The sequence below is a fragment of the Gadus chalcogrammus genome, chromosome 16, assembly GCF_026213295.1.
Source record: "Gadus chalcogrammus isolate NIFS_2021 chromosome 16, NIFS_Gcha_1.0, whole genome shotgun sequence".
In the NCBI taxonomy this organism is placed as follows: domain Eukaryota; kingdom Metazoa; phylum Chordata; class Actinopteri; order Gadiformes; family Gadidae; genus Gadus; species Gadus chalcogrammus.
In genome coordinates this window covers 31002584-31028133 of record NC_079427.1, presented here as the reverse complement: position 1 = coordinate 31028133, position 25550 = coordinate 31002584, and the positions used below count along the sequence as shown (strand labels likewise).

The 25550-nt window shown below is 44.3% G+C and overlaps 2 protein-coding genes across 7 annotated transcripts in view; one reads left to right on the top strand and one right to left on the bottom strand.

Moving 5' to 3' along the window:
* The window catches only part of LOC130405539 (NACHT, LRR and PYD domains-containing protein 1 homolog), a 35364-nt gene extending 23651 nt beyond the window's left edge, over positions 1 to 11713 (top strand). For 2 of the 3 annotated variants that reach the window (XM_056610680.1, XM_056610681.1), the window contains 10 exons: positions 840 to 872; positions 1093 to 1142; positions 1250 to 1302; positions 1403 to 1629; positions 7607 to 7857; positions 9495 to 9620; positions 9696 to 9831; positions 9911 to 9985; positions 10098 to 10157; positions 10802 to 11713. In XM_056610680.1, the coding sequence (XP_056466655.1) occupies positions 840 to 872; positions 1093 to 1142; positions 1250 to 1302; positions 1403 to 1629; positions 7607 to 7857; positions 9495 to 9620; positions 9696 to 9831; positions 9911 to 9985; positions 10098 to 10157; positions 10802 to 11076 (1286 nt within the window). In that variant the 3' untranslated portion in view covers positions 11077 to 11713. The remainder of the gene's footprint in view (positions 1 to 839; positions 873 to 1092; positions 1143 to 1249; positions 1303 to 1402; positions 1630 to 7606; positions 7858 to 9494; positions 9621 to 9695; positions 9832 to 9910; positions 9986 to 10097; positions 10158 to 10801) is intronic. The other variant, XM_056610683.1, reaches the window with a different exon arrangement.
* Positions 11714 to 14428: 2715 nt separating this feature from the next.
* LOC130405536 (uncharacterized) overlaps positions 14429 to 25550 on the bottom strand; it is a 111592-nt gene continuing 100470 nt past the window's right edge. Inside the window, exons 22-32 of one of the 4 annotated variants that reach the window (XM_056610675.1) lie at positions 23517 to 23543; positions 23238 to 23287; positions 23080 to 23132; positions 22702 to 22922; positions 21945 to 22201; positions 21440 to 21565; positions 21215 to 21350; positions 21050 to 21136; positions 20706 to 20758; positions 18514 to 18841; positions 14429 to 16526 (exon numbers count right to left, since the gene is read on the bottom strand). In XM_056610675.1, the coding sequence (XP_056466650.1) occupies positions 16234 to 16526; positions 18514 to 18841; positions 20706 to 20758; positions 21050 to 21136; positions 21215 to 21350; positions 21440 to 21565; positions 21945 to 22201; positions 22702 to 22922; positions 23080 to 23132; positions 23238 to 23287; positions 23517 to 23543 (1631 nt within the window). In that variant the 3' untranslated portion in view covers positions 14429 to 16233. Of the gene's footprint in view, positions 16527 to 18513; positions 18842 to 20705; positions 20759 to 21049; positions 21137 to 21214; positions 21351 to 21439; positions 21566 to 21944; positions 22202 to 22701; positions 22923 to 23079; positions 23133 to 23237; positions 23288 to 23516; positions 23544 to 25550 lie in introns of those variants that run through there. The other 3 variants (XM_056610670.1, XM_056610668.1, XM_056610669.1) reach the window with 3 other exon arrangements.

Genomic DNA, 25550 nt, shown 5'->3' with positions numbered 1-25550 from the left:
TGCCAGTACGGCGAAGGTGACGATGATGCAGGGTTGCAAGCTTCACAGGTTGTTTTAAAAACGGAGTCGCGGGTGTAAACCTCAAAGGCGCGGGTCATGGTTTTCTTGGGTAGGCCTATACTTTCAAAACCCACCGCAGAAACAGTTGGGGTGTAATATGTATTGTATAATCTTTATGAAAACTCATCAGTCAGAACTATTAAACACCAGAGGATGGGCAGGGTTGGGCAGTGGACACACACACACACACACGGTATGTGGGCAGGACCTTTTTTTTGCAGGACCTGGCTGCGCTGTTGCCAGAGGTGCTGAAATGCTCCGAAACAGATCTGGATCCATGGCCATGGTTGAGAAGAATTGGGGAAAAGGAACTTTGGCTTTGACTCTCTGAAGTCCATGAACCGCGACATGGAGGAGAAAGAGATTTTACTCCGGGAGCTGGGCTGCCGGACTGCCGCTCCGCTCCCCCCGCCGGATCTGCCGGACTGCCACCGAAGCCCTGGTGGCAGTCACATGGCAAACTGACAAATTAGACATCTTGAAATGCGCAAACATCTCCGCCCAGCGCTCGTCCGCTGGTCCACAAAATCTTATCTATGCTCTGTTTGGAGGGGGGTGGGGAAGTGGGTGGTAATATTCAAATGTGCCCCTTTCCTACGTAGTAGCTCGTTTGGTAACTGTAGGAAGCGTACTTTCAGAAATGCATATCTCAGATGTATGCGTGTTGGAGCACCAGAGACCAAAAATAACACCCCAAATCCCAGGAAAAGTGTTATTTTCACAATGAGTCCCCTTTAACTCCATCTTGCTCTCTCTTCTTGTTTTGTCTTTTTTGCCAGACGCCAGTGCTGAGATTGATGAAGAAGATGAAGGTGAGCAGTGTCACTCTTCCATTGAGCTTTGAGTCTCAATGACGAGGTGATCTGTCAACAGAAGTATTTCACTGTGTTCAGTTAATATATCCAGGTTCACTGAACCAGGAATGCTGTGTATCATGAGGCCAACTGTTATTGGAGCGCTTAATGTACACATTACTCTTACCCTTGACATGCCATCGGTTTTATTACTGACAGTTATTAATTATTCTGACAGAGGAGATGCAGATCAAGTCACAATGTGAAAAATGTAAAGCAGCTCAGCAGGTGAAATCCAACAAAATAAATACCTGTACATTTACATTATATAAATTACCTTAAAGTTAAGATAGTTGTATTGTTATTTATTGTTGTTTGCTTCTGCTTTTTTACAGAGTCCTGAGTATGTGAAGGTTACCCCAACGAAGATTTCTAAGTGGAGCTTCCAGTGAGTGACATTAGGTCCTGACATCAGTCCCTTGGGGTTATCAGATTAAGATTCACAACCAAAAAGTGTGTGTGTGTGTGTGTGTGTGTGTGTGTGTTAGGGTACAGCTGGAAGGCGAGGGGACCTATGAGTGTTCGGTCACAGGTCTGGTGTTTGAAGTGTCGGAGCAGGCTCTGGTCCGCTACTCGGTTCTGTCCTGGTCCAAATTCTCTGAGTTCCTCCATGACTCCTGGAGACCTGCTGGATCGATTTATGATGTGGATGTGGTCAACAAGGATTCATCTGTGCTCAAGTTTATCCATTTCCCACACTCTCTGTGCCTTGCTGGTAAGAACATACTCTTGTTAAGAGGGGGGATTCATAAGAATCTCTGTGTGCATGGCAGCTTTGGCAGTGTTTTATTGACCAACCATTCTGTTAATTTCTCCCATGAAGACTCGATCACTGATAAATATGAACAGGATTTATTTAAATAACGACATGGGAATATTTTGCATGGTAAATCTTTGGCATGAGCCCCGTCACTGATCCAGGGTGACGTGCGGACGCGGCGTATCCTGCCAGGACTAGCAGGGGCGGAGCCTTCCCCTGGACAAGTAGACTGAGGCCGACCTGGTGGTGGTGGGGTGGATGGAGGTGCGTTGAACGAAGACCTGAGCAGCAAAGACATATGTTAGACTACTCTTTATAGAGCAGGTGTAGGCAGGTGATTGGTAGCTGGTGATTGGTGATTGGCGGCCAGCCGCGCGTGATTTGAGTCCTCCTGGTAGAACTACCAGCAAGCTTAACATTTCTCCCATGAAGACTCGATCACTGATAAATATGAACAGGATTTATTTAAATAACGACATGGGAATATTTTGCATGGTAAATCTTTGGCATGAGCCCCGTCACTGATCCAGGGTGACGTGCGGACTCGGCGTATCCTGCCAGGACTAGCAGGGGCGGAGCCTTCCCCAAAAGAGAGGACGTAGGCCTACGCCGGAAATAGGTGATAACTCGGCATGTCCTGCCGGGACTGGCAGGGGCGGAGCCGACCCCAAAAATAGAATAGCGAAAGGAGGTAATGAGACCATACATACCCGCGTAGAAGAAGTGGACAAGGATCTATACTGCTTCTGGAAGATAAAAGGCATACCCAATATACGACATATTAAGAGTCAATCATACATACCGTAAAACGATAAGCTTAAAACCGTCAGCGAGATCGATGAATCACGTAAAAGCAGTTGACTTGAAATACCTCAGCGAGATCAATTAAAATTTAGAGCACTCTGCAGCTGTTACGCAGCGAGCCACGAGTGCTTTCGTGCTGTACCAACTGCCGTGGTCGATTCACTCTCCGGGGTCGCTGCGTGACCTGAGTGCTTTCGCGTTGAACCACCGATGTGGTCAACGAACTCACGAGTGCCCTTGATGTGCCACCGACGTGGTCACGCACTCACCGGTGTTGTTGCAGCAAGTATTGTGAACTTTCATGTTGAACACCGACGTGGTCAACGAAATCACGAGTGCCCTTGATGTGCCACCGACGTGGTCACGCACTCACCGGTGTTGCTGCAGCAAATATTGTGTACTTCCGTGTTGAACACCGACGTGTTCAATGAACTCCGAGTGCCCTGCACTTGAGTGTTTGATATTATGCCACCGACGTGGTAATTAAATTTGCATGTGCCCGAGTTGTGCCCACCGACGTGGTCAACGCACTACCAGGGTTGCTGCAGCGAACGTGGAGTTCTGAGTTGTACCGCACCGACGTGCGCAACGAACTCACGAGTGCTTGGGTTGTTCCCACCGACGTGGGCAACGCACTCACCGGGGTTGCTGCAACGAACTAGAGTTCTGAGTTGTACCGCACCGACGTGCGCAACGAACTCACGAGTGCTTGAGTTGTTCCCACCGACGTGAGCAACGCACTCACCGGGGTTACTGCAGTCAAACCATGAGTATTAGATAACGTGCCACCGACGTGGTCATACTCACGAGTGCCCGAGTTGTTACCACCGACGTGGTCAACGCACTCACCGGGGTTGCCGCTGCAACCTTGAGTTTTATTTTCCTATGTACGCCACCGACGTGACAGCGAACTCAAGAGTGTTTTCTAGATGATCCACCGACGTGGTCACACTCGCCGGGGTTGCTGCAGGTTAACCTGAGTTATGAAACCGAATTTTACTTTATGAATTTAGTACCCGATAACCACCACCGCCGGTAGTTGCAAATAGTGTTGCTTTTGGCAATGAAAATTATGACTAAGAGTCGTCATCAACAAACCTTTATCGCGTGAGAAAAACGAGACTGGACGCAACGTGGATGCTGGGCATGTTACAATAGCAGTGATTAAATGCATAGTACAATATAGTTGGCGAATAAAACAAGACTAAAAAGTGTTTTACGAAAATAAGACCGCTAAAATGTCTCTTAATTTTAGTTGACCTAAACTAGGCGATAAAGACGTATAACGTTATTTTGTTCGACTGGAACTTCAACTGTTCCAGACATAACATCAATTTTCAACCATTTACCTTATTTAACAAAACTACGCACTTGTAACTTCGATAATATCTAAATGGAATTACGATAACACTGGAAAGAGTATGAATGTAACTAAAACTAAAATGACAGCTTGACACAAGACTATACCAACACTAGAAAGGAAACAGGCCACCAAAAACAGCTATGGTTGCAAACGTGTGAAACCTGTCTTAACCGACGTTAGAGAGCATCGTGTGCGCTTGAAGAAAGAACCTTGAATTCTACCGGATGTAGGACGTCGAGTTCTGTGTTGTACCGCACAGACGTGTGCAACGAACTCACGACTAGTGCCTGAGTTGTGCCCCAGTTGTGCGTTGACGTGGTAAACTCACTCACCGGGGTTACTGCAGTCAACCATGAGTAATGTGCCGCCGACGTGGTCATAGTCACGAGTGCCCGAGTTGTTACCGCTGCGCTTTGGTCAACGCACTCACCGGGGTCGCCGCTGCGAACCTTGAGTTTTATTTTTTCCATGATATGCCACCAACGTGACACCGAACTCAAAGAGTGTTTTCTAGATGATCCACCGACGTGGTCGAACTTGCCGGGGTTGCTGCAGGTTAACCTTGAGTTATATAGCCGCATTTTGCTTTATGAGTTTAGTACCTGATAACCACCACCACCAGTAGTTGCAAATAGTGTTGCTTTTGACACCGAAAATTATGACTAAATGTCGTCAACAAACCTTTATCGCGTGAGGAAAACAATGCTGGTCATATGACAATACTATAATTAAATGCGTAGTGCAATGTTGTTGGCGAATACGAACGAGACTGAAAGTGTTTCTACAAAATAAGACTGCTAAAATGTCTTCATTTCCGTTGACCTAAACTAGGCAATAAACTGTAATAACGTCTTGTCCAAACGGAACTTCAACTGTTTTAGACATAACATCCATTTTCGACCGTTTACCTTATTTAACAAATCTACGCACTTGTATCTTTGATGATACCTAAACGGAATTTCAATATGTTGCATATTCTTGAAGAAAGTTGTCCAATCCCGGGATGCTTTTAACTGACTTCATTCATTATAAAGTCGGCATGTTTCGGTATGGTAACTGAAGCTTAACGGAGGGAATTGTATCTAACGCGTGAGAGAGGAAAAATACCGTGATCTACTTCAAGCCCCCGGGCATAGGCCCGGGGTGGCTCTCTGCCGTCTACCTATTGATCTCTGGCCTCTCGAGTTCGAAACCACCCGCTAGAGAGGACGTCAAGTGGGCGTGGCCTAGTGGGCGTGGCCGGGGTGACGTAAAGGCTTCGGCTCCTTCTGTGGTGGAGCAGCCTTCAATAAGGTTTTGCTCCCCTTGTGGCTATGTGAGGGAAATGCAGCTTCTTAAAATACTTATCACATATCACAAGAAAGAGTATGAACGTGTCTAAACTAATAAAAACAAAAGTGACACCTTGACACAAAGACTAAGACTGGAATGGAAACAGGCCGCCAAAAACAGCTGTAGTAGCAAACGTGATAAACCTGCCTTAACCGACGTTAGAGCATCATGTGCGCTTGAAGGAAGAACCATGAATTCGACCGGATGTAGGATTCGTAAGCTGTGGAAGACCGCCTTCCCAGCCGTTTGATAGACACGACCGGCAACCCTTGTTCAGCTTTTTAGATGAAAAATGCCTTGCAGAGAAGGTGACATCAGCGAAAGTTAGGCCCCGTGTAGGGGAAAAAGTCTGAGTAGGAGACGTGTACGCATTTGCGCATAAACCCAAGAACGCATAAACCCGAGAACGCATAAACCCGTAAAACGCATGAACCCGTAAAACGCATGAACCCGTAGAACGCTGTGAGAAACACTGACTCGAGTAATATGTTAAAATAAGGATGGAAACTCCCAGAAAGAGCACACTAATCTATTCAAAATATCGAGTGAGTTGGAGTGGCCAACACACATAAATAATTGTAATACACCAAAATTGTTAACTGACATACATGGCTAAACAAGCAAATGAAAAATTAAATACCCCGTGTAGGGGGAAAAGTCTGAGTAAGAGACGTGTACGCATGAACGCATGAACCCGGGAACGCATGAACCCGTAGAACTGTGAGAAAACACCGTCTCGAGTAATATGTTAAAATAAGGATGAAATCTCCCAGCTCTGAGAGAGCACACTAATCTTTTTGAAATATCGAGTGAGTTGGAGCGGCCTACACGCGTAAATAATTGTAATAGGCCTGCACCAACATTGTTAACTGTCATACGTAGCTAAACGAGCAAATGGAAAATTAAATACCAACGCGACTGAAACTATTAACAATAAGACTAAATAATATAAAATGATACCATAATGTACCCGTTCTTTGTCTTTGGATCTTTTGAATAAATTGAACGATATGTGAATCGCATTGCGAGCAGAGGAACGTGAGAGTTAGTGAGCAGCAGCTGAACCAATCTAAAAGGCCCTTCGTCAATAAAAACCTTTTAATAATAATCAGTTACCACAGTGCCTAAAACCCATCAACTTCATTCATGTTAAAGTGAAGGGAAAAACCTCAGACACAAGGAGTTAACCGAACAGTGCACGGTATAAAGATAATTATGAACCTTTGATTGCGAACGTAGAGTTCTGTGTTGTACCACACCGACGTGTGCAACGAACTCAACGAATTCAACCGGATGTAAAATCCGTATGCTGTGGAAGACCACCTTCCCAGCCGTTTTGACGCTGCTTTGTTATCGCAAAACATGGTTATACGTTAACGCCGCCATGCTTTGCCCCACAGAACGCTAGCTGCTACGATAGCGTAAAGCTCGAACAGCGCAGACGACTCTGACCAGAGGGCGAACGTACCAGCTTCGACTGGCCATCCCTCAGCAAACCATTGCCCTTGGAATAAACCCCCTAACCCAACCGAGGGAGCCGCAACCTGAAGCTGGACTGTAGAGCTGTGAGAGAAAATACGCTGCGGGGGCTAACGCGGGGACTGCAGTAGCCATGGTAGCAGGGCACGTGCCAGGTGCGTAGCCTGTGAAGGCGGAGGAAGCCGAGCCTGATGGTTGCTGGAAGTAGAAAGGCGCCGTGGCGACCGACGACAGCGGGTTGGGGGCCTGGACCCGTCCGGGAGTTCCGCATGGCGTTTCGACGGCGTCCATCCTGGCGCCAATGCTTTGCACCAACTCGGCGAGGGTTTGTAGAACCAGGCGGATGTCCGTGTTGGGAACTTGTTGGTGGTGTTGTTGAGGATACCGGGGACCGAAAAGAACGGCTTTCTGCGCTCGCTTGCCGGGACCAGAAGTAGTAGGCCGACCAGCACGAATCCGAAGTTATAACCTCTTGGTGTGTATTAACCGACGTAGCAAATAAGCGACGAGATAATCAGAAGCACAGTAAAGCAGCAGTATGCGTTGAACGAAGACCTGAGCAGCAAAGACATATGTTAGACTACTCTTTATAGAGCAGGTGTAGGCAGGTGATTGGTAGCTGGTGATTGGTGATTGGCGGCCAGCCGCGCGTGATTTGAGTCCTCCTGGTAGAACTACCAGCAAGCTTAACATTTCTTGATTTCAAATTGGGCTGACTCACTCAGCTCATATTATCTTTTGATACTCGATATTTGGTTCACTATTCTTTATTTCCCTTATATATTTTGTTACATTTAATATTATTTATTCCTATGGAACTTTGAAGGACGTTCCATCGTATTTCTCAAGACTTCTGTTGACTTCAATGATTCTATGTACAAATTTGCTTTCTATCATTTCCCAACAGGCTAGAATAATGTTATGTTATGTTATGTTATGCTAACGTTTCCACAGAACCTGAGCATGACCTGAGCTTCAGTGTTCTGCATGTAAAGGAACAACAAGCCGTCATTGAGTCAACGGTGGACTTCACGGCAAGCCATGTTAAATGGCGTGTGTCCTCGCTTTCTCCCCTGGGTCCCATCATTTCGTGCAGTGTGCAGGTGAAGCACCACGGGGTGGTGCTGGTTTACAAGGAGCGGAACAAAAAACCGACATTCACCTTCCATGTGTTTTTGGCCTTGAACAACTGCTCTGAGATCAAGGTGATGAAGCAAAATTGATCAACGACAGAACGTTTACATGCACAGCTTTATCCGAGTAGAGCCATAACTCGACTATGCTCCCCAATTGGACAACTGCAATTGTCAGATTATACATGGCGGTAAGAAAATAGATTCAATGGCCAAAGCATGTCATTCCCCGGTACGCTAGGTGGCGCTGTGCCCATTTCAACTAGTGGTAATAGAGCCACCGGCTGACCTCTTTATGTCGCTAGCAACAACGAATTCAGGCGGTATTCGTAAAAGATGTTTTCAGTGGACAGCTGTCAGTTCACTTTGGGTCCATGTCATTTCTCTGACGCTCCATTGTTCCGTCCTCTCGGATGTCTGCGGACCTTGCAGCTCCTTGGGGGGGCGGAGCAGCTCCTCGGGGGGCGGAGCGGCTCCTCGGGGGGGCGGAGCGGCTCCTCGGGGGGCGGAGCAGCTCCTTGGGGGGGCGGAGCAGCTCCTCGGGGGGGCGGAGCAGCTCCTCGGGGGGGCGGAGCGGCTCCTCGGGGGGGCGGAGCAGCTCCTCGGGGGGTGGAGCAGCTCCTCCGGCGGGAGTCTGCATACGGCAACAATCCCTTTCTCCTCCATGTCACGGTTCATATGGACTTCAGGGAGTCAAAGCCAAAGTTCCTTTCCCCCAATTCCTTCTCAACCATGGCCGAGATAACCCCCACTACGAGTCTTTACTTGGTGTGCAAGTAGCAGGGTCAGAGAACCCGACGGAGTCTTTAAGATTCATAATATCAGAGATTATCCCCGTCAGTTCGGCCGCAGCGCAATGAATGAATAAAGAACGTAAACTTTTATTTTGACAGATTTTTACAACCTTGTTGAGGAGCAACATTTAGAAAAACATGTACTTTTAATTCAGCCTCGGTTGAAATCGAAGCGTACTGTGCACTGAATGCATGTTGATGATGCACTTCATCAACATGCATCAGGGTAACCACACGACACCGGCTTCCTCCATCTTCTGCGCCACCTTTTTAAATAAATCGCTGTTTCTCGTTTTCCAACGGAGACAACAACACGACTACCGTCTCCTTCTTATTCCGGCTCATGGCCCCTTGAAAAGAACTCGAGCATGCGCAGAACGCAAAATCCAATTCCAAATCGATTGACCGTAAACATGCACGCTTGATGCTAATATCAATCGAAAAATCTAGGGGTCTAAATCCGACTATGAGAAACCCGATTCGATTTTACTCTGACTAAGGTGTATACATGCATTTTAACAATCCAATCATAGTCAGACAAACCCAATAATTAGATTTTCTTGAGTTTCTAGTAAACGCACTGAGTAATGGGACGAGAGTCCATGTGTGTTGATAAACAGATTCATGGATAGTCAGACAAACTAGACTAAACTGGGCTAGGCTAAAATGAGCTAAACTCTACTAGACCAATCTGTGCAAAACTAGGCTATAGGCTAAACTGGATAGACTAAAATAGGCTAGACTGCACCAGGCAGGGATAGATAACTCAGTTTAACATCCTCGCTCGAGTGTCCACCTGTCTTTCTGTTTCTATGATCTGCTATTTTGAAAATCGTACATCGCCCATATTAATACCTTCCTCTTACTGTTCCTCTATACTATTTGTTCCTGCCCATCTTTTTCTTTTGTGTGCAGGCTATTGAAGAACAGGTGCTCTCTTCCATTAAGACATGGATGAAGATTGACAAACCGCCCACATGTAGGCTGGAAGAGAAGTACCACAACCTCAAAAGCGAGCCAGAAGGGAAAATTGAACCCTCGGTATGAGCTGTGCGCCATTTGTTCCCATTTGCCCGTACTTAATCCTATAATGAAAAGGTGTGTGTGTGTTCACAGAATCTAGAATTCACCACTGAAGTTGTACAGTTGAAGGGCTTTTTTGTAGTACGTTTCGACGAGGGACCTCCGTTCGAATTGTTCATCAGAGCCAAGGACTCTGATGAACCTTTGTGGTCTACTACAATCAGAGAAGGTAACCAATGGACACAATCTGTAGTGTTTGGTGGTTTGCATCTTAAGACTCTGATGATCCTTTATATGGAAAATTCTAGAGGATTGGAACGGCAAGAAGAAACCAAATCTATGGAAGAGATTTAAACTTTGGTTTGCGGCAAGGATTGCTAGAGGTATACTTTTTCTTTGTGTGGCTGAGTTCTTTCAATCATTGTTGGTGTTTAAATCAAATCAGAGATTATTAGGCACGTTTAATCAGTCATATAACATCCCCCTTCTCTTCAGCTTGGACCCAAAAAGGCAAAAACAATGTCAATCATCTGTTGCGGTTGTCAGTTGGGCCAGGTGAGTTTCTGTAATGAAAAACAAAGTATTTATATTGTTTTGGATCATTCCAAAGAATTAATGTTAATAAAAGCTACTGCTGTATTGTCAAGTAAAGGATTACGATGTAAAGCATCACCAAATCTTCCCATATAGTCATAGTTTACTGTTCGCTTACAGCCTGCAATTAAAAGATTCGAACCAATGTAGGCCTAAGCCGAAAAGTTTAAAGATACCAACAATGAGAGGGTTGCTCAAAACCCTTTTGTAGGTCTCTGTATCACGTTTGGTCAAAAGCCCTTCTATATATTAAAGTGATACAAAATAGTATTATCTTTTAAACTAAATTGTTGATGGTTTATCTGCATGAATGAAACACGTCAAAGAAATTCAGAACGTTCTGCAGATAAATCTAAAGTGTATGGAATCGGTGCAAAGCCACGTTACTATAAACTATGTGTTGATCTGACCAATGCACAAGGGAAAAAACATATTTAAATGTACAATCAGGGTCATCGCTAATGTTTTCTTATTACGTTGTGAGCGACCAAGTTGGTGCGACAAATGATTTTATATTTACCCCAATAAAGAACAGTTTAATTAATCAACTATCGTGTTTGCAGTGCACCCTGTCATTTTATATTGCCTTTTGATTTCAATAACAGGGAAGCTTCAAAGGATCCGTAGTGCATTTGTGGAAGGAGTTTCAACCCCACTTATCAAAGGTCTCCTGGATGACCTTTGGCAGCAGAAGGTGTTCAGTACTGAGGAAAAGGACTCTGTGATTGAGAACCACCTGTGCAAAGCGGACCAAGCACGGTGTCTGATCGACATGGTGATGGGGAAAGGGGAGAGAGCAAGTGAGGAAATGATCAATAGTATGAAGGAGAGGGACCATCAATTATGCTTAACCCTGGGTCTGATCTCTGATCCGGTCTGAATTTGTCACTTTGAAAGTACTTTTAAAGAAACTGTCACTGTCAACATTGTTTTGACAAGACATTACATTTATTTAGCTGACAAAGTAATTGTTGCTGTCATGTTTAGAATAGGTCCTCCTTCCTGTTCAAGTACATGTGAACTATGCTGTTCTCCTCAGGTACCGCCTGTATCCAGAAAGGCATTCCATCAACCATGCTAAACGCAAAGCCGGGCTTATTTCGCTTAGCTTAGCTACTTTCAGTTACTCTCCCTTTCAGATATTTGATCCATGATTCGACATTTACCGTTCTGTGAACATTTCTCGTGAGCACGCATAGGACATGATAACGCTAGCCTGGTTTGAACTAACTTGAACAAGGCGTGGCTGAATTGCGTTGATGGAATGGCTTTAGCCTCAAGTGGAAGTTGGCGTCAGTTCTAACTGGGCTTAAAGGGATGATTCACCGGTGGAGATATGAAGGTTATATGAAGTAAATAATTCTGTGTATTATAAATGTGCGAAAAAATTTGAAATGGGTTCATCCTAGCCTGAGAAAAGGCAGAAAGTGACTCTCTGCCTCAAAAGTAAGAAATCCTCCAACTACCACAGTGCATTGTGCTGGCTGCACCGCCCGCCTGTTTCCGTTTGGAGGGGGAAGGACCTATAGCGCGAGTGGTAGCGCGAGCAAACTTTGTGTAAACGTATCCCCGTGATACGTTGACTAGTTTAGACTTCTGCCTTCGTTTTTTCAAACGCATAATTTGTATATTACTGTACAGCATAAAAACATTTGCTAATTACAATAGCTCAGCATATCAAGTTTCTCCCCAGTTGAAATAAGTATTTATCTTATACAGTAGGCCTACTTTAGTATAACAGCCCTTGGATTAGTAAACTAATCACAACATCCAAATGAATTTGAAGTTTTATTCATTAATAAATATGAACTATTTACAAAACAAAACGGGTAGGGTGCGTTTGCTAGAGACTAAATAGTCACAGCTCCACTTGAGCATCTACTGTCTCCTGGTAATTTGTTAGTAAAAGAACAAACACTTACTCTATGCTCAGATGTCTGTTTCTCCCGGCGGGCTTTGGCTGGCGTTTCCAGTTCACTTTCTTGGTCTGGAAATATGTATCCAATACCCAACTGTTTAGATGAGGCTAAAGCCTGGGTGAGAGGTTACACACATGGCCCCGTCCTCGTCAGATTCAGCCATTTATTCTAGAAGAAACTGGCATCGCTGAAATTCGCTGCAGCACAGGGACTCTGTGTTAGTGTCTATAGACGAACAGAGCAAACCGGCGCGCTCCGGCTCCTCGTCCTCGGCAACAGACAAGGCTTGTTCAGCTGCAGCCCCAGCCTCCCCCTCTATTTGTGTACATTCTTCCTGGCTGTATTCTGGCTCGTACTAATATCCCTGAATGTCAGAATTCAACAATAGATTTTCAAAATCCACTTTGGCTGTTTCACAATGCAAATTAGTTCTCTAGCTAAGCGGTGAAGAAACATGGCGGACATTGTGTTGACATCTCATACACGAGAGGTGATAGGTCTGTTAGCGCATTAGGCCCCACCCCCTATGGGCGGGTTTGAAAGGGTTGGGAACTAGTGCTTGTGGTCTCAATAGAAATCCCCCCTCTTGTATTTCCTGCTGGTAATGACGCCATTGCCAGAGGAAGTGCAAGAGGTAAATACAGATTTCTCCGTGTTGCATGACCATTCAAACGCATGACTGGGTTTCTAACAATGCAAAGCTTAATGCAAATGGATGGAGTGTTCCGTTAATCAACTAAGCGCCGCCTTCGTTAGCGATTTTGATGAATACCCCTCAGGTATAGATGGGAATTTTGTTACAATTTATCAAAATAATGTTAGTATGGTTGTAATCATGGAGTTTGTAAAACAAGTTGACATTATGCCAAAGAAAGAATACATTTTTGCTTATCTTGACATTTTTACTAGTCCACTAAATTGTATTCAGGTTGCATTTTTTACATTTTTTTATCATTTTTTTGTATAATTTTTGTGATTGCAATGCACTTCGCCACGCTCCGTGTGTTGCAAAATTCAAATGACATTTCAATATATATAACTTTTGCAAGTTTTATTGAGGATTTCATTGTCACTTTGCATATTAAAACACACTTTGAATAACGTATTTACAAATTACATTATTAAATTGCATAATGAATTGTCAATTGCATAATTAATGACTTATTGAATTGCACATAGTAACGACCCAACAAGGGAACAAATGAAGTTAACATATATGGTATATATGGGGGGAGACTGATGAGGGAATGAGGTGCAGGCGGGAAGAAGGAAGGAAGGGGAAGGGAATGAAGCGATCTCAGATGGGAGTGGTAGGATCTTTGAAGGGGAAGAGTCAGAGGACATCTGGGACAGGTGGAGATCAGCAACTAAAGGAGGGAGACACTTCCTTAAGAGATCACACAAACTATTGAAATAAATCACTGCCATGCGTCTATTTGAAATTGCTTGATTCATTCATGAAATAATATTGGCCCCATGGGGCCATTTTTAATGTCCCAATAAAGGGAGGACCTCCTATAACAGAGATCAGATAGCACACTTCCCAGTGTGACCAATAGAGGGCGCTGCAGACACTTATTTAAAAGATCACACAAACTGGAAGCAAATCACTGCTATACATCTACTGCAACGCATGGTCAAAATCCTTATCAGGGTTTAAATTAGCAATAATTTTGAGGTAGGCCGACCCAGCATATCTTTACGTTTTTAACTATGTGGTTTATTAAAACATGTTTTGAACCTCACTTTGCACTCCAAAGCTCACCACATTTCCTGCAGGAAATCCGTTTTTTCAGTTTGCCTTAATAAAAGCTTCATAAAGTGGTTATCTATCTATCTAGCCATAATGTTGGTATATGACTGCACTACACTACACTACCCACAATCTAGCTAATGTTAACGTGTAACACGACGTCTATGATTGGTGGAGCTCGCTGTTACCATGGACACGTTAACCCGCGCCCGCGAAAGTGAACACCGCTGAACTCGATCGCAGGGCGACACTGATGTCCCATTCTGATATGACACGGTTTAGAGAGATAGGCTATCGTTTCCATGACGTGATTTGTGGGAAACCGGTTTCCACAAAGGTTACCCAGGGCCTCTTTCGTGTCTGAGAAGGCCTTGACCATCTCCTCCCACCAGGCCAGGGCCTCCTGAGCAGCAGACCTTTACCTCTACAGGGCCGACCCGAGGTCAGCGGCGCCAGGGACCAACCGGTGTAGGAGCTCACCATCCCTAGGATTCCCTGAGAGAGCCCTGGTCGTGGAGGTTGAGAGAAATCTGCCCCCGCAGCCACTTTGGAAGGCAGTGGCCCAGCTCCGTCCCAACTGATGTGATGCCCCAGGAAGTGGACGGACGACCGGCCAAACTGGCCCTTGGCCGGCCTCACAATGAGGCCGTGCTGGTTGAGGCGTTCAAAAAGGATCCGTGGGTGGGGCAGGTAGACGAAAAGGAAGGGGAGGTCCTTCGGCACGGAATTCATCAGACGCTGGAAAGCTTGTGCGGCGTTTTAAGACTGAAGGGCCAACGCAGGACCTCGAAGCATGAACAGAGTGATGACTGCGGTTTTAGGGATATCGTGTTGACCAACCAGAACTTGGTGACAGCCCCGGACCAGGTCTGCCTTAGAGAACACCACCTGTCCAGCCAGCCGGGCCGAAAAATCCTGGATGTGTGGGACTGGACACGGGTCTGGGATGGTGGAGCCGTTGAGACGGCGGTAGTCGCCACACGGCCGATAGCCTGTCTGATCTGGGCACCACGTGCAGGGGAGAAGCCCAAGGGCTGTCTGACCGACGGACGTGCCCAGGCGCTCCGTGCTCCTGAACTGGGCCTCGGCCACGGCAGGTGGACCGGTGGGCCCGCTGTGGGTATGTGGTGTACGTTTACACGCTGTCTGGCTCACCTTCAGTCTCTCTACTCACTATAAGGAATACCTGCCCCCACTCACTCTTAAAGCACCTGAGCTCACATTTCTACTTCTTTAGAGCCATGAGTGAACCCATGAATAATGTTACACATGAATCCACTGAAGTGTCAATGGTGACCCCAAAGCTTACACGGATGTATTCCATTATTTATAGAATGTTGTCGAATTATATTAATGTGATAATATTTACTATATTAAAAGTATTGATAGATATTACGTTGGCATGGACAGGTTAAAAACATGTCAAACAAATGAAGCAAGAAAGCAGCCTTTTCCACAAACCACTTTTATTAATGTTATGGTGAAATCCCTGAAAGTGGGAGTTTAGTTATATCCATGTTAAAGTTTTTCTCAATCGTTTAACCATGTTTTCTGAAACTATAGCTCAATTTCTCAAAACACAAACCTGAGACTTATTGGTAATTAGTTATTGCGTTTTGAAGGCCAGTGTTTCAAGGTGAACCAAGTGAGCTAAATGATGAGATTAGTGCATAGAGTTTTGCAAAAATTTGATTTAGAATTTCTATATGTGTGAAAACAGTAGAATTGTGCTTAGAGTTTAGTAGTCAGGAGTCTTGTAGTTGATACCTGAGCTTCAAGTTTTCAGAATTTTGTGCATAGTTCAATTCTTTGTGTGTATACAATCAAAAATAAAGGTAACATGCATAATATATATTTATAAAAAACGATATAGCTCAATGCTAGCAGCCACTTGGGGAAAATGATTAAAGATTGTGCTTATCATTGTGGATTATAAAAAAATTCAACCTTTCTTTGGCACAAGGTCAACCTGTTTTACCAAGTCTGGAATCACAATAAAACAAAACTTACATTTAGGGCATTTAGCAGACGCTTTTATCCAAAGCGACTGACAGCCCTAATACACACGGCGGAGTTAACCATGCAATGTTCCATCAGCTCATCGGGAGCAGCTAGGGTTAGGTGTTTCTCAGGGACACAGAAAAGGGATCGAACTAGCAACCTTCTGTTTACAAGCCAACCTGCCAACCTCCTATATCTGGATATAGGAGGTACCCGAGAGGAAAAGCTTTGTACACTTTATATTTGTATGTATGGATAGGTATATATATGTGCTAGCACAGGCAGGAGGTCCTATTCTAAACATGTGTCGAATAATTACATACAAAGTCGACAGTAATAATTTTCTTTAAAAATACACTCATAGTTAGACCTCAGGCCCACTAGCAGTTGGAGAAGAGATCAGACCCAGGGTGATGCATAAGGGATTGTCCCTCTTCTTCATGCTATCGATCATTTCCTTACTTGCATTCTCCCCTTTCCCGATAACCATGTCGATCAGACACCGTGCCATGTCCGCTTTGATCTTCCCCTTCTCCATCACAGAGTCCATGTCCTCAGTACTCAACAATTTCTGCTGCCAAAGGTCATCCAGGAGACCTTTGATAACTGGGATTTGAACTCTCTGCACAAATTCAGAACGGATACTTCGAAGCTCCCCTGGAAGAAAAATCAAAAGGTAATTTAAAATGACAATGAGCAAACACGATAGTTGATTAATTAAACCCGTCTTTATTGGGTTAAAGATACAACAGTTTGTCGCACCAACTTTTTCACTCAACATAAAAAAAGTCATTAAAATGAACGACCTTGATAGTTCATTTAAATCTTGTTTCCATTTTAGATCAATAATTCTAAACACTCATGCCTATCATACAGAAAAATACAACGGTTTGTCCCTTCTACATTAAGATAAACACAGCTTACCTACCATAGTTCATAGTAACGTGGATTTGCGCTGATTCCATATACTTTAGTATTTCCCTGACACTTCCTTGAGGCTAACGGCAGATTTTTTTATAGGTTAGACTATTTTCTTTGACATTACGAATTTCTATGACGCATGTTTCATGCATGCAGATTAGCAATCAACAATTTAGTGTAGAGAATAATCCTATTTACTATCACTTTAATATGTAGGAGAGCTTTTGTCCAAACACGATACAGAGACCTTCAAAAGGGTTTACTTAGAGGAACCCTCTCATGACCTGCTGGTATCTTTAACCTTTTCGGCTTAAATTGGTTTTAATCTTTTAATTGTAGGCTGTAATCGAACAGTACACCAAAATATTCTGGCTTTATCGGAAAGTTTGGTGACGTCTTTACATTATAATCCTTGTTTCAGCTTATCAATACATTGATAACTGTTCAACAACACAACATCTTTTATTAATATGAAGGTTTTGGCCTGATCCAACACTGCGCCGGCTCTAGTTATTTTGGTGCCCTACGAGAGATTTGGATTCATATATTTTGCTGTAGCGCATTTCTCTCATGTACCTGAACATAATTCTGCCAACACAATCCCTTAATTATGTAAAAAATAAGAAAAATCAAAAAGTATTAAACACTAACTGGACAGTCTGATCACCACTGCTTTCATTTTTATGACAATTATTTTGGCGATTGATTGCATGCAGGTGAGCGGGAGGCATCTTGAGTGAGGGGCGCTGCCCTGCAAAAGCTACAATTGTACCCTTGAATCGCCTAAACTAAGGTTGATCTTTCGTAATATTTCCCCCTGACTATGATTGAATAGTGATTAAATCATGATCACAAAGGTCTATTGCGATGGCAGTACTCTCTGGCTTTGTCGTTTCGCTTGCTAGGGCACGCTCTAAAAATCATTAGCAATTAGCACAAATGTAGAGGGGAAACAAAATCTTAATCAAGGACATGTTTTTTACACCTCTCCTTGTTGAGAAAAATATAATAATGGATAAATGGCTTAAAGAGGTTAATCCCAAACCCAGAGAGGCAAAAGAAAACTCTCAAGCAACGGGAGTTTTTTGAGTGCCAATTGAGACAACTTTCTAACCCCAATAAATGTCTAACAGTGACAGATACATGGCCAGTTATAGAGTGGCTAAGTCAGGCAAGCCTCAGATGTTTTGAAAAGGCTACTATTTTGCATGCAAAGCCAGTGAATTCTATGCAATTCTGATTCTTTTTGCAGAATTACAAACAAAATACATTCTGGTGAGCTGTCGGTGGAGCTGGGGTACACGGTAGGATGGAGAATGTCCAAGGGGGTACATGACTTGATGATACATGACGTGAGTTTGGGAACCACTGAATTACTTATTACTTATATTGTTACTTATATTATTATCAGTGAAATAAGGTCAAAAATCTTGGTTTCATTTGTTTTTTGATGGGGAATAAGTTATTCTAGTTTTTATGTGTCCTGCAGACAACGTGAATAATAGATTGTTGTGGTCTAACATTATGGTCGAATAGATTCCCTAGCATCAATTTGCGGCAAAATGGACAAGACATTGTCTAGATGAACAGGGTGCGTATGTATGTTCATGACTGATTGTGAATATTTGATAGAATTACAGCAAAAATGGGTCTGGATTAGTTCATATTGACCATATTGATCAGTTACATAACTGCAGCAGTAACATACATTAAATCAACTCACCTTCTGCCTGTGTTGCCCTGGAGGGAGCTGGAGGGCTGGATGTGGTGCTGGATGTTGGATGTCCTGCAGCCTGTGTTGCCCTGGAGGGAGCTGGAGGGCTGGATGTGGTGCTGGATGTTGGATGTCCTGCAGCCTGTGTTGCCCTGGAGGGAGCTGGAGGGCTGGATGTGGTGCTGGATGTTGGATGTCCTGCAGCCTGTGTTGCCCTGGAGGGAGCTGGAGGGCTGGATGTGGTGCTGGATGTTGCTTGGCCTGCAGGCTGTGATTCACTGGAGGGAGCTGGAGTGCTGGAAACATGTCCCGGATCCATTTTGCTACGACATTTCTCCTTTAAGATATATTGAAAGATACAAGTGTGTTGATTGGTTAAAAGTTTGATCAAAGTTTTATGGTCAAACATTTTTGACCAAGTTACGTAGTCTGAAATTGTTTATCATCCTCCAATTGACTTCAATTATAAAATGTTGGATATTTAAAAAACTTAATTATTTTTGTTTAAGGTATCATGGCATGAAAATCTCACTTTATGAGGTTTTCTAACATAAATAGCCTGCCAACGTCCCCCATTGGCTATAACTTGCGTTCGGTGTATAACGAGTTCTGCTCGCCTTTCAAAAAACTGAGCCTCAAGCGCGCTGATTTGGAATGTGGTTTCACATGTCGTCACATAGCATCTAAGCTCCTCCCCTGGCCCGCCCAGAGAATTTGGCCCGGCAATGAGACACGACCGTGCGAGCGCCAAAGGGGTGTGTGTGTGTGTGTGTGTGTGTGTGTGTGTGTGTGTGTGTGTGTGTGTGTGTGTGTGTGTGTGTGTGTGTGTGTGTGTGTGTGTGTGTGTGTGTGTGTGTGTGTGTGTGTGTGTGTGTGTGTGTGTGTGTGTGTGTGTGTGTGTGTGTGTGTGTGTGTGCCGGCAGCGGGCAGCAGGCAGCGGGCGGTTCAGTCTACTTCAGATTGATGTGAAAGTGGAAGAACCAGAGACGTCGCAGAACCCGACAAAGTCGTTTGTGATTCATAATATCGTCTGGAGGCGCACACAGCTTTTGGCCGTGACAATATGTATTATATGATATAGATATCTATGTATTATATGATATTGTTTAGATATAGAGCTCCAGGACTGTAACGCAAGTGTTGCACACTGCCTTGTTATTTGGATAACCGTTCTGCTTTTGGTGTTATGGCGCATAACACGTCGGACTCTCGTCTCTGGTATTTCTACAACGAGACTCGTAGTGGGGGTTATCTCAGCCATGGTTGTGAATGAATTGGGGGAAAGGAACTTTGGCTTTGACTCCCTCAAGAACATGAACCACGACATGGAGGAGAAAGGGATTGTTGGCTTCGAATGTCTCCCGCTTGAGCCCCGCTTCCCGCTGCCGAGGGACCACCGCCTCGGCGCTGCAGGAGACGGAGGTGCCTAAGCGCTGCCCGGCAACAATCCCTTTCTCCTCCATGTCGCGGTTCTGTCTACTTCAGATTGATGTGGACGTGGAAATACCAGGAACGTCAGAGAACCCAACGCGGTCGTTTGAGATTCATAATATCGGCTCACACAGCTTTTGGCCGTGATAATATATATTATATGACATAGATATCTATGTATATGATATTTAGATACAGAGCTCCAGGACTCCCGTGTGTTCTAGAATATTTACAGAACACGGCTAAAGGCTGTGTGCGCCTCGCCATTGCGATACTTCCACTGTAAACAGAGCGCATGGTACCGTGGCTGCAGGCTGCTCAGGGCCACACCCCCACCCTCCTCCTTGACCCGCCTCGCTCCTCCTCATTTGCATTATAGCAACAGACACCAAAACAGCGCATTTGGGGGAAGCTCAATGTGCGACTGGCTCGGAGTGGCTATAACTCTGCACCACGGCTGAATATCGGGAACGTCTTTGAATACTGTGTTAGTGGCCCACTAATACCCATATTAAAGCATCCATAAAATAGCATGTCAAGGCACCTTTAAAAAAGTAGCCGTGCATGATTCCAAGCAAATATGAACAGTTTACAATTGGAATGGTGTCTAGCTAAACAAATTGTAGGAGGAGTAGAGTGCTAAAGTATTGGGAATATAGAATAATAAAGCCTAAGAAGAACAAAAGTTGAGCCCTGCACTCACCTAATAATGACAATATAGTAGTGGATTATAAATTACACAGATACCACAAATAGTTGGCTGAACGTACATGCACCAGAGAGAGGCGAGGTGAAGATCGGAAATCAGAAGTCCCTGCAGCAACTGGGGAAATTGGCAGATGATCCAAGAATGTTATAGAGTAGACAATGTTAGACGATTACAAGCAAAAACATGTAGCTGTGGCATGTAGCTAGCCACAAATAATTAAAGCTTTGCTTTCCACATCTCCTCTGTTTTCTGAATTGCGCATCTGAAGGCTTGAACCTTTCATTCTGGAAACCTTTGTGAACTGATCAGTACGATCGGTTCAGAGCAGCGTTGAGATGCGCCTCGCGCTTTCTGCAGTTTTTTCACCGTGCATAAAAGTTAAAATATGTTCAACAAAAAGTGTACCTCTCTGTCTGCTGTTGGCCCCATGGGACTTCCTCGGAAGAAATCGGAATATTTTCCATAGATTTGATTTCTCGCCGTTCCAATCATCTAGGGTTTGCCATAGAATGTGTCATGAGTCTTACGATGCAAACCACAAAACAAATTCAAATTGTGTCCATTGGTTACCTTCTCTGATTGTAGCAGACCACAAAAGTTCATCACAGTCTGAGTCCATGAGAAACAATCTGAAAGGAGGACGCTCACCGAAGCATGCTTCAGAAAAGCCCTTCAGTGCTAACACTTCAGTGACGAATTCTAGTTTCTGTACACACACAAACACAGTTAGATACAATGCTTTCTCTTTCCGTATTGCACAAAACAACACTAAGAATAAATGGCAGCACAACATACCGGAGGCTCAATATTCCTTTCTGGCTCGCTTGTGAGGTGGTAGAACTTCTCTTCCAGCCTACAGGCGGCCGGTTTGTAAATCTTGATGCATTTCTTCCTGGACTTGAGCACCTGTTTATTAATAGCCTGCACACACAGGAACAGGAGGGGCAGGACCAAATGGTCAGAGATGGAGAGAGGGAGGAAGAGTGAGAGGGAGGTATTCATAAGGGGGATGCTAGTTATTTTCAAGATAGCAAATCACAGAAACAGAGAGACAGATGAACCCTCAAGAGAGGATATTAAACTGAGCTACGTAGCCTAGCCTAGTGCAGTCTAGCCCAGCCCAGTCCAGCCTATTTTACTCTCCCATTTAAGCCCAGTTATCCCAGCTTGGTCTAGCACAGCTTAGCTCATCTTAGTCTGGTCCAGTTTGGTCTAGTCTGTCCGTCTATCCATGAATCTGTTTATCACACCCAGGGACCTCGTCCCATTACTGACTTGTTGGTCCATTTTGCTTCATTACCTGGATCTCAGAGTCGTAGTTCGAGGCCAAAAACAGGTGGAAGACAAATTTGTTTTTGTGGTATTTGTTCAGCTCCTTGTAAATCAACACCAACGCGTGGTGCTTCATCTTCTGACTTTCCGGAATGATGGGAGCCAGGAGAGAAAGCGAGGACACGCGCCATTTAACATGGCTCGCCGTGAAGTCCACCGTCGTCTCAATGTTGGCATGGCGATCCTTTACATGCAGAACACTGAAGCTCAGCTCATGCTCAGGTTCTGTGGAAACATTTGTATAACATAACATTATTCAAGCCTGTTGGGAAATGATAATAGGCAGTATGTACAAAGAGTAAAGACACTCATAAGTAGAGAAATACATGTGAAAGTAAAACAATCAACATTATATTACAAGTGGTTCCAATGACAATTCTCTAATCCTGAATGCATTTTTTTTTATAAGAAGGGATCTTGTGAAATGTAAAAAGAGGAAAACTGAACTGGGAGCCTTGTGATTGAACATCCTTCAAAGTTCCATGGTAATAAATAAAATATTAGAAAAATGGAACGAATTCAAAGGGAAAATAACAAAGTAAAATAATATACAACGTTGTGTATCCAAAGTCAATATGAGCTGCTCGAGTCAGCCCTATTTGAAACCAAGAAATTACCAGAATGGTTGGTCAACAAAACACTGCCAAAGCTGCCATGCACACAGAGATTCTTAGAGGATTCGGCCTATGAATCCCCCCCTCTTCACAGTCAACGTGTGTTCTTACCATCAAGGCACAGAGAGTGTGGAAAATGGATAAACTTGAGCACAGATGGATCATCCACATCCACATCATAAATCGATCCAGCAGGCCTCCAGGAGTCTTTGAGGAACTCAGAGAATTGGAACCAGGACAGGACCGAGTAGCGGACCAGAGCCTGCTCCGACACTTCAAACACCAGACCTGTAGCCGAACACTCATAGGTCCCCTCGCCTTCCAGCTGTACCCTAACACACACACACACACACACACACACACACACACACACACACACACACACACACACACACACACACACACACACACACACACACTCTGTTTGTGGTAAGGACCATATTATTCTGAAACCCCATGGGAATGATGCGAGGACTGAATGTCACTCACTGGAAGCTCCACTTAGAAATCTTCATTGGGGTAACCTTCTCATTCTCAGGAGTCTGTAAAAAAGCACAAGCAAACAACAATAGAGAGCAATACTTCTAAATGTCTTAACGTTAAGGTCATTTATGTAATATAAAGGTATTAATTTTGTTGAAATTTACCTGGTGAGCTGCTTTACATTTTTCACAACGTGTCTTGAAGTGCATCTCCTCTGTCAGGATAAATAATTACTATTAGTAACAAAACCGACAGCATGTCCAGTGTAAGAGTATTTTGGACATTAAGCCCTCCAATAACAGTTGGCCTCATCATACACTGGAAGCCAGCATTCCTGATTCAGTGAACCTGGATATATTTTTTTACACCCAGTGAGATACTTCTGTTGTCGGATCACCTCGTCATTTAAACTCAAAGCTCAATAGAAGAGTGACACTGCTCACCTTCATCCTCTTCATCATCTTCGTCGTCTGGCAAAAAGACAAACAGAAAGAAGGGTGAGGAGGTATGGAGAAACCCTGAGGAATGTAGTGTGAGAGAAATACCAGAAGGACCACAAATCTTACTGAGAACATGACCAGTGTGAATCATAGAGATCCGTAGAAACAAATAAATAATAATCTGAAAAACATCACAATGTAATAGAATGCAATTTCCTAAACGCAACAGCTGCGATTAAAAAAGGGGCATATTATGAAAAAAGCACTTTTCCTGGGATTTGGGGTGTAGTTGTGGGTAGATGGTGCTCCCACACACCGACAAACTTTGAAATAAGTCTGTACTAGATTTTTTGAGTGAGACACATTTCTGGAAGCAGCCCGCCTCCAGCTACCAAACGAGCGAGTCAGTTTCCGCGCCCCCTCCTATGTAGGAAGGGAGAACATTTGAATATTACCTCCCACTTCCCCACTCCCCTCCAGTCAGAGCATCGCCAAGATTTTGTGGACCAGCGGACGAGCAGCTCCGGCGGGGGGAACTCGGCGTTAGCCCTGCAGGCAGCTAAGCTCCGGGAGTACAATCCCTTTCTCTGGCGCCGAGCTCACCCCGCCGGAGCTGCCGCCAAAGGGAAGTCGGGAGGAGGAGACGTGGAGGGGAAAGGGATTGCACTCCTGGAGCTGAGCTGCCGGACTGCCGCCGAGCTACCCCAGCCGGAGCTACTCGTCAGCTCCCGGAGTACACCGCCCGAGGTGCCGCACTGCGGCCGGACGGCTTCAACGGTGGCTGGCAGCTCCGGCGCGGGGAGCTCGGAGGCAGTCCAGCAGCTCAGCTCCCGGAGTACAATCCTTTTCTTCTCCATGTCGCGGTTCATGGACTTCAGAGAGTCAATGCCAAAGTTCCTTCCCCCCAATTATTCTCAACCACGGCCGAGATATCCCCCACTACGAGTCTTTACTTGTGGAAGTACCAGAGACGTCAGACAGTCTTTATTATTAATAATGTCATCCGAGGCGCACATAGATTTTGGCCGTGATATTAGATAGATTATATAACTACCTGTATATAATATTATTATTATTTTATATTATATTGTATAGATATAGAGCTCCAGGAGGCAGCAAACTGCAACAATCCCTTCTCCTCCATGCTGTGGTTCAGTCCGACAGCTCATTGGTCAATGGGAAGCAGCTAATTTGCATCAATGCTACAGACACCAGAAACAGCGCATTCTGAAGGGACTGAAACAGAGGGGAATAGCGGTAGACGATATATTTTTTCCTAAAAGCTATTTCCAGCAAACAGCTTCAAAAACATGTTTTCTGGAACTCAAAATATGTTTACTTGTTGGGAAAACACCATAATATGTCTCCTTTAAACAAATTCTAAAATTATATCCTGTATTTTTCCAATGCTGCTGGGCTGTTGCAACAAACAAATTTCTCCTATGGAGGATTAATAAAGTTTCATCTAATCTAAATGTTACATATTAGGTCTTTAATATCTGAGGGGTCGACGTGTTTCATGGATATTTTAACTGATGAATGTTGGACTGCATCAGAGACCAGGAGGGTTTTTAGTTGAACAGCAAGTTAAGACTGCTTCATTGTGCTCCTTTTACATCAGTCTTTTGTATTATAATATGATATTATGTACCCTGTGTTTCTTTAGTCAGCTAGAACCACACACGCATGTGCACACACACACGCACACACATCCCATTACTTATTGCCAATAACTATCTCTGACCAAGTGTTCTACAGTCTGGGGAGGATCAAATGAAACCTCTAAGTGAATGGCCTCTTGCCTGGTCTCTAACCGAACTGCTGGGAGGAAAATCGAATAAGTAAAGAACTGAGTGGGTGAGGGCACAGACGCTGACCACTTAAAATGGCAATAAGTGGTCAATAAGGCCTTTAGCAATAGCTGAATCACAAAGCAATTACAATGTGGTCAAAAGAAGTTGAAGCATTCAATGAATCTGTTTCATATCATTGTCACCAGATTAGAGATAACGTGTGACCGATTTGCTTTAGTTACCT